At 41.3% G+C, this 8,760-nt stretch overlaps 1 protein-coding gene across 1 annotated transcript in view; it reads left to right on the top strand.

Annotated features, from left to right (window-relative positions):
* The first annotated feature begins 250 nt into the window (after positions 1–250).
* The window catches only part of xkrx (XK related X-linked), a 15,068-nt gene continuing 6,558 nt past the window's right edge, over positions 251–8,760 (top strand). The window contains exon 1 of the mRNA XM_014004454.1: positions 251–1,124. Coding sequence (XP_013859908.1) covers positions 772–1,124 — 353 coding nt within the window. The 5' untranslated portion in view covers positions 251–771. The remainder of the gene's footprint in view (positions 1,125–8,760) is intronic.

Here is an 8,760-nt window from a genome sequence, read left to right as displayed (position 1 = left end):
ATATAAGACGCAGAATTAACATTTTGTCAACCTTTCCTGCCCGTTTAGCATTTTTYATGGTTTTCCATGGTATCAAAATTATGTTAAAAAGCATTTATGAGTGTTTCATGCCATAAACTACATGTTTGTAAACACGTGTACTATTCTAAATATTGTGTCTTGGTTTGGACTTTTTGTATTTAAATGATTTTAGCACTATTTTTAGACTAATGTCTTAATTTTATTTTGAAACGAACTCTCATTTCCGGTGACGTTCTGCGGCATTTTGGGTGACTCGACGCAACGGTCGCGTCAACACAACAAAATAGTATGTGGTCTGTGAGACACGTAGCACGACACGGGGGGCGGACTGTGGGTATCGGTGTGTTTACAGACTGAAACGACGGGCCCCGCTGATACCCCAGGTCYGCTCCGGGTCTGGATAAAGGCCGCCTGCGTGGAGTTTCCGTGGGTTTGACGAGGCTGAACTTTTCCGGACCCGCACACCAACGGTACGACACCAGCACAGTGCTGACGGGCTGCACGAAAAGCGACGGTAAATCACAGTCCTCCGGGGCCGGGGGTGGCAGACCGGTACGCCCCACCTGAGCGGTGACCCGGCCGAATTATAAAGCAGGACCAGTATGAAAATSCGGCGATGATCGAACTGGTGGAAAGTTGGGAGCGGCGGCGCCTTAAAGGGATGTGTTTAAAAACCAGATGTTTCTGAAAGAGAGTTCGCTTTGAGAGGAGGATCCAGCCGTCCTGGTCGCTTAACTGAAACTTCCCGACATGTGCGAGGTGGCCATGGAGGAGCGGGACAGCGAGATCACGGACATCGAGCGGCGCTCCTCGGTGGAGGAGAGCAGGCTGGTAGTGGTGGCGGCAAACCGCAGACGGGTCCGTCCGCCGCTCAGCGTGGTTCTGGCCACCGGGCTGTACTGCGCCGAGTTCATCACCGCCTCGCTGCTGTGCGTCAGGTACCACAAGTTCAACGACGTCATCTGGTTGGGCTTCACCATCGCCTTCATGCTGCTGCCCGCCGTGCTCATCCAGTTCACTTTAACCTTCATCCACAGAGACCTGGGCCGGGACCGGCCTCTGGTTCTCTTTCTGCACCTGCTGATGCTCGGCCCGGTGATCCGGTAGGTGAGGGTCCAGGGTGGGAAGCAGACTGTTAAACAAAATAACTCTTCTACAGGGGGAGTCCAGTCCTGCTGAAGGGCGKTAGTCCTGCATGTTTTGCTCGTTTCCTGCTCCAACACACCTGACTCAGTGATTTAATTACCTCTTCAGGTTCTGCAGAGGCTTATCACCCATTCATTCAAATGAGGTGTGCTGGGGCAGAGAAACCTCTAAAACATGCAGGATAGGTGCCCAGAACCAGGACTGGACTGTGTCCAGAGCTTCACATCTACAGCCACAGTTCAAATTAAACTGGGATAAAATGCAGATCTCATGAACTACTGTGGAACATAGCAAACACACATTTTAAAATGTGTGGCAGTAATGCTTGTAAAACAGTTGTGTCAGTTAAAGGCTTGATAGAATGCGGAAACAGCTGGAGGATTGTTGCACAACTCGTGTGTTTATGTAATAAATAGGCTCCCCATCAGTCTCCACTGCAGCAGAGACCACTGTTCCTGGTCCAACACGATGTAAAAACATTATAAAACAAACAATACAACAACAAAAACTACACCGCCAGCATAACTCAAAGTCATGACTACAAAACTCCACAAATTAAAATAAAAGACAAAAAACCTTGATTAAATAACATTTCATTTAAGAGAAGTGTTTTGTTTTTTTAAGATAGTTTTTTAATCAAACATAGCTTTGGATGCTCCAGTAACTCATGGCTCTGTATCTGTATCAGACAGAGAAAGGCTCCAGCAGAAGCTCAAAAACATGTTCGTCAGAACCAGACAGGTAACTGTTGAAAAAAAAAAAGACCAAAATGTTTATGAGAAATCAAAATCTTGTGCAAAAATTAAAGATGGCTGCGTAATTGTTTAACCTTGATCTTCAGCCATGATAAACTGAAGCATGAAGTTTGCATGCGTTCTAATGGATCTGGGATGAACTTAAATGATGGAAGGGAACGCAATATTTTGTTGACACTACCAGAGTGCCACGTAGCGCCGYACACTTAATGTAACAAATGTAATAAAACTGCCATTTTAAATATGYTAATTAAACGAACAGTGCAGAAACATGCTAACWGTTGTGCTATTGTTTAATAAATACAAAACATTTGAATCAAACTAAAAATAAACACTTTAGTGAGCTGAAGTGCAATGACATAAGATGACTTGAGTTCACGTCTCTGTTGTTTATGTATTTGTGACTTCAGTAAACCTCTCATATTTAGCTTTGTGCAACGTGTTGTGCTGACTTCTATTAAAATCCTTCATGACAGACGGCGTCTCCAAGCAGAATAAATACAGGTTTGACTTGAAATTCTGTGAACAGATAATCTACTTCCCAAAATAAAAAAAACTAGCTCTTAGATTCCAAGATTGCTTTTTTTTTGGCGTGCAGGACGGACGCCACCACCAGGATGCCAGTTGCCCGTTCCCGGTTCACCAGTCTGCAAAAAAACTGCTAAAAGTAGTGAAGCAGTCAGAGTAATGTTTCTCAGAAGATTTGATCATAATGTCCTGAGATTTCAAGAAATCTGTCAAGTGACATGAAAAAAAAAAAGTCTAAATGGGAAGCCATTTTAATTTTACCATCAGTCTGTCCTAACTGGACGTGCTGCTTCCACTCTCCATTAGCAAAGGGTTAATGGACCACAGATGTCTGCAGAGTCCATTACAGCCCTGCGTCTTTAAGAGCCGACAGGAAGCTGCAGCAGTTGAAGCTTTAATTRATCCGGACAGAATTCTAGAGCTTTCTAGGAGGGTTATTTTCCGCAGTGTATCAGGATCCAGATGGACCGCGTGTTCGGTGTGACGAATATGATAAACTGGTGAAAATAACAGCCTCCCACATCGCAGGACACGCTGAACGAGGAAGGATATTAATAAACAAGAGGCTTGGTGGTGTGCACGTGAATCACTGCAGTTTAGAGCTGCTAACTGTCCCAAAAAGATGACCTTCGTGTGCGTGACTTGTATGACCTCACCTCAGGACAGCAGAACCCGGAGACCTCGGTTCCTAAGACCAGACAGCTGGTCGGATTCAAACCAGAGGTGGGAGTGAAGTTACTCCTTGACTGGTTTCCAGGAATAACTTGAAATTTATTCTTGGAATTTTTGACGATAAGCCTAAAAAATGCAGCCGTTTTAAAACAGGAGCTCTTATATTAGAATAAAAGCCTCTATCACAGTATTATAATGAGCTCTCACATGAACAATAACTTGTAATAAATCACACAATGTTGTGTATTCAAAAAAAAGAAGCCAGAATGTAGTAGCAGTGTGTGAAAAACACAATACACCATGATTTAAAGGATTTTCTTAACTTAAAATCTTAATTCTTTTCTGCAGGATCTTCTTGACCTCTTAGCTTCTGGAGAAGTTTTYGTCTCTTTTTAGGTCCACCAACATTTGAGTCGTCAGATCCAAACTGAACTGTGTCATTCTTAATCTTCTAATTGTTCAAACCTGGTTTTATGTTTTCTGCTGTTTTGGATCTTGTTTCATGACCCAGATTTACCCTCCTACAGTCGTCTGACAGATGGGCTAATGTGACTCGAGGATCTAAGACTTTGAGGTCTTGAAAACCGGTACAAAGCTGCCTGTCTTCATTTAAAAAGTGGACTTCAGTGGGTTAAATCATGACCCTGTGTGTTGCCAACGTTAGGACAAAGCRGGCTGAAGCAGCTCCGGTGTTTGGGAAGTTAAAAAGTGGTCATTTGCATAAAATGTCCCCTGACYCACGGTAACTTGGTGACTGCTGGTGAGTCTCCAATCAGTCTCCAGGACTGCAGTTCATCCAAAGGAGCCATGTTTTAGTGTTTTTCTAACCRAACTCTCACGATCTTTACCCGAGGCGTTTTAAATCTGACACAGCTTTTGGTTTATTTACAGTTTCTCTGACCTTTTGCACGGCCTGAACTTGAGCTGAACTTGCTGGAAGTCCACTCCTGGAAAGATCAACAAGCATTGAGAGTTTCCCTCACTGTTGAGCTTTTTTTTTTCTCACTGCAGAATCGATGAACTCTTCTGGTGTTTGTTTGGAAGTGACTTTAACCTCTCTGGGATTGTTGAACTATATGAGATCATTCATGATGTCTTTCCTCTTTAGCCCTGGATCTGAATGCTCTGGAGCTGCACAGTTCAAACTGTTTTACTTTTTAACCGTGTCACGATATCTAACGCTAACTGAAAGACTTTGTCTTTTCTCTTTAACCAAGCCTCTCTGAACAGGAGTTTACCTGAATGAGGTCACTGCAGGTTGRGGGAGTAGTTTTGTTTAATTATGGTTGAGTTGTACCTCAGTCAGCTGATTTCTGCTGAAGGTACCTGTTGTTTGCAGGAGGTGACACTTTCCTGTTTGAACTTTGCTTTAAGAGTTTCTTCAGAGGTTGAGTCATGAGTCTGCAGTACTAAGTGCGTCTTTTACAGCCTGAACATTTTCTGCGTGTTTGTTGCTGTGAATGAAGTTTTGCAGGAGAAACAAAGGTGAAAATGACAAATTGTTTTACGCCCAGTGGCCTTCCTGGACTCGAACCTGCAGTCTTAGAATTCCATCAGACCACCGAACTACCGCAACCCCTTTATGGTTTCAGACTGTTGACATGAAAGACAATAGGACAACCAGCTCTGAACAGATTTAGAACGTGTCTGTTGAAACAACCGGAGTCACAGGAAGTGCTTTGTGTTGCAAATGAAAATTCAGGAAATGATCTTACAACGAATGCTGAGCTGAAACACCCAGCTGAAGTTCAGCTTGCATGTCAAACAGCTCAAAAATAAAAAAAAAATAAATAAATTTTCTGTCAAAATGCTGAGTTTTAAATTTCTTTCCTGAAATTACCTACAGAAACTGAGGTATTACAGCTAAAACCTAAAAGAAGCCGATGTTAGCTGCAAGCTGAAAAATACTAGCTTAGAGACAGAAGTGGCAAAGACACAACAAAGCTAAATGCAATAAAAGGCTGGCTAAATACTAAAAGAAAGCTAGCTAAAATGGCAAAATGGTAGGTAACATCAAAAGATACAGAAAGCTAGCTAAAAGGTAAATTAAGCAAAAGGCTAAAATAGCTAAAATAAACAGAGCAGGAGCTAAAATCTGAAAGTAGCAAAAGCCTAACTAAAAGCAAAAGATAGAAAAGGCTAGCTAAACGATAAAATAAACAGCCAGCTAAAATAAGCAGAACAGTAGCTAAAAAACTAACGCAATAGCTAAAACCTGACAGCAGTAAAATGGCATCTATAAGTTAAAAATGCAAAAGGCTAGTAAAATGGTAAAAAAGCAAACGGCCAGTTAAAATAAACATTGGTAGCTAAAACAGTGGCTAAACTCTAAATGTAACAAAAGGCTAGCTAAGAGCTAAACATAGCAAAAGGCTGGCTAAAAACCAAAAGTATCAGAAAGCAAGCTAACAGTAGCAAAAGGCTTTTTTAAAGTAGAAAAAGTACAGCTAATGGCAAAATGTGCAAAGGCAAAACAAAAGAAGCTAAAGTAAGCAAAATGGCTGATTAAAAAGTAAAACAGTAGCTAAAATCTGAAAGTAGCAAGAGCCTAACTAAAATCAAAAGATGCAACTGACTAGCTAAAAGGTAAAATATTCAAAAGGCTAGGCAATAAAAARGCAGAGCGGTAGCTGAAATAAAACAATACCACAACGGTAGCTAAATTCAGAAAGTAGCAAATGCTAAAAATGAGCTAAAGAATCAAAAAGACTAGCTAAACGCTAAGAGTAGCAGAACAGTGGGTAAAAACTAAAAGTATACACAGATGAGACAAATGTTTGAGGGACTTGAACACATCTGAATGTATTTCTCTGGTCAAAATATTTGTAAATAAAGTTAAATATTAAGGTATAAAAAAATACAAAACCTAAAAATCACAGCAACCACCTCCTGAAYGAGCTGAACGTTTTGATTTATGATTGAGTAAAATAAAATATGCAGAAGTAGCTCAGCACTGATAAAGAGCATTTAAACAAAAAAAAGCACTTCACCAATCAGGACTAACCCACACTAACCAACACTAACCAGCACTGACCCGCCTGCCGGACATTCATGCATTTCTAGAGTTTCCATCAAGGTCACAGTATTTGGGGTTCAGCCTGAACTTTCAGAATAATTCATTAACGTGTTGGGAGATAAAACAGTGGCTTTGAGCGGCGCTCAGACCACCCGCTGCTGCCAGCTGAGAGCAGGAGGAAGTTACGGCCCGCCTGTAGCGGATGATGTGGCCTGTAGTCGTGAATTAATGAAGCTTTGATGATTTGATCACATTCTGGACTCGTGCAGGGCGGCAGCAGCGGTCGACTCGATTATAAAAATCTGCTGCTGCGTGAGGATGAAGATGTAAGAAACCGTCTTTATAAAACTGACAAGAACTAGCCCTCAGGTCATTTGATTTGCAGCTCCATTCTGCCAGCTTCTAAACTGAAACTGACATGGAGGAGGAGCTGGGAAAACTCAAAACCACCAAGTTTAGAGTCTCCCATGATAAAACTCAATGATTTAAAAATAAAACAGTAATAAACACCTGGAGGCCCACCTGAGCTGGTTTTAGAGGAAGATGTTGGAAAAACCTCAKCTTCACTGTCATTAAAGCACCAAATGAGGAAACCTGTTTAAAAAAAKGCCCAGAACTCGACTGGGACACTTTTATCTTCCTTTTCCTGTGATTTTATCGTCARTCTTTGGAAGAAACATTAAAAATAATTGCACCGTAATTAAAAGTCCCCAATCAGCATTTTAATCAAACATAATTTTGTGTTACATTTAAAGTCTCATATCTTGAGATTTAACTCCTAGGTATGTTAAAAAATGACAACAACAACAAAAAAAAAAAAAACTATTTCCAGCCCTTTTTATTTTTTATTGAAGTTTCAGATCTGTTCTTCATCTCTGCCCTGATGGGAGGTTTCCTGTGTGACTCTGGGATGTTGTAACAGCTGGTCTTGTGGCTGCGCAGACAAACACACCGTATCTGCTCTCAAAAGAGGAATTTCTACTCATGTTTACAGATACCGTTTTTTTTTTTTCCTCAGGACCTTTGTGGCATCGTGTTTGAAAAATAAGAAATGTAACTAAATTCTTGGCTCGTGGGTTGGCGGTGTTGTGTTCTGACTTGCTTCTTTGGGTGGTTTGTATGTCAGGACGCAGACAGGAACAGATCTCAGACCGGTCTCGGCATGCAGGGCTCCCGGTTTTGTGTCGTTGGCTCTGCGGTGGGGTGAGGCAGCGCCGCTCATTGGGTAATCCCGAGAGACTGAAAACAGGATGTTACTGACGAGCTGTCAAAAGAACATCTGATTGTCCTGCTGCTCTAAAATCAGATGATCTCAGTTGTGCCTTCTGTGTGGACATAGATGGATGCAGTTGACCTGTTCTATTGCTTTTTGCCTTTTATAAAGTAAAGGAAATATTGTTTGCTCACTTTAGTGCTCGCTGTGCTGCCAGATTTCCTTGGAAAAGACGCAGTGAATCAGGTTTTAATAAGTGAATAGTTGCTGTTATTTAACTTTTTAGCTGAACTCTTTGTTCAGTTTGTGCAGGTTTGGTTCTGTGCCGCACTAAACTGTAAATAAAGCTTTTTCTCTCAGAGCTGCTGAAGCAACATTATCTGAACTCACATTCCTGCATAGCGATGTGAGATTTAGTGCTGCACTGAGAATCCTCAGAGCGCGATCAGCTCGTGCTCTGAATGTAAACGCATACTGGAGTTTTGTTGACATTTTGTGAGTGGAAAACATCCGGCACTATTTTCAGGTCTTTGAAGCTGCAGGTTGAGCTCTGAAATGATGCGAAGTTTTCCTGCATATTTTTTATATATATAAAAATAACAGCTACACCTACAAACAAAAAGCTTTTCAGTGTAAAACCTGTTTTTCCAAACACCCCTGTGACCAAACATGGAGCTGAGGTTAAAGAGAGCCACACCCAGAGAGCTTCAGTTGATCTATTCAGGCCTCGAGGTGTTTTCTTTCTTCTCACTGCCCTCTGCTGGAGCCTCAGCTCAGGTATCTTCAGCTGTGATTCATAAAGAATAAAGCTCCTTATCAACAATTACTCACAATAAATCAGAAAAACATACATAAATGTCAGATTTTAACACCATAAATTCCAAMACGACRACAACTTTCTGCTCATATTTATTCTCTAATTGACATGTTTTCACTTTTTACTAATTGTTTTTGATTTTGCTGTATTATACAARACAATGAAGTCAAGAAATATTAGTGCATAAAGAATAAATAACTAGAATATTAGATGTATATAGATGTTTACAAATCAACCAGAACATTACGACCACCAATGTGTAAAGTGCCCATCCCCCAACTTCCTCTCAGGGCACCAGCGCTCCCTAAAACATCAAACGTCCCCTCACCCCACCACAGCAGCAGCAGTCCTCACAAACATTCAAAGGTATTAACCTGTCCAGGTCTCTAGACTAACTTTTTGCACTGGTTGCACCGGTGCACCCAACATTTTTTCTTAGGTGCACCATTACAAAAGTTAGGTGCACCCAAATTTGCAAACGCRTCACAATTAACATTGATGTTTTAATGGTTCACTTTTTTTAAAACCATTGTCCATAAAGGCAATGATAACTCACAAATAATTCCTTAAAAGGGGCAACATCATGTAAAAT

The sequence above is a fragment of the Austrofundulus limnaeus genome, unplaced genomic scaffold (genome assembly GCF_001266775.1).
Source record: "Austrofundulus limnaeus strain Quisiro unplaced genomic scaffold, Austrofundulus_limnaeus-1.0 Scaffold1, whole genome shotgun sequence".
Taxonomy (NCBI): Eukaryota; Metazoa; Chordata; class Actinopteri; order Cyprinodontiformes; family Rivulidae; genus Austrofundulus; species Austrofundulus limnaeus.
Note: the sequence above shows the minus strand (reverse complement) of the source record. Positions and strands in the feature narration are given on the sequence as shown.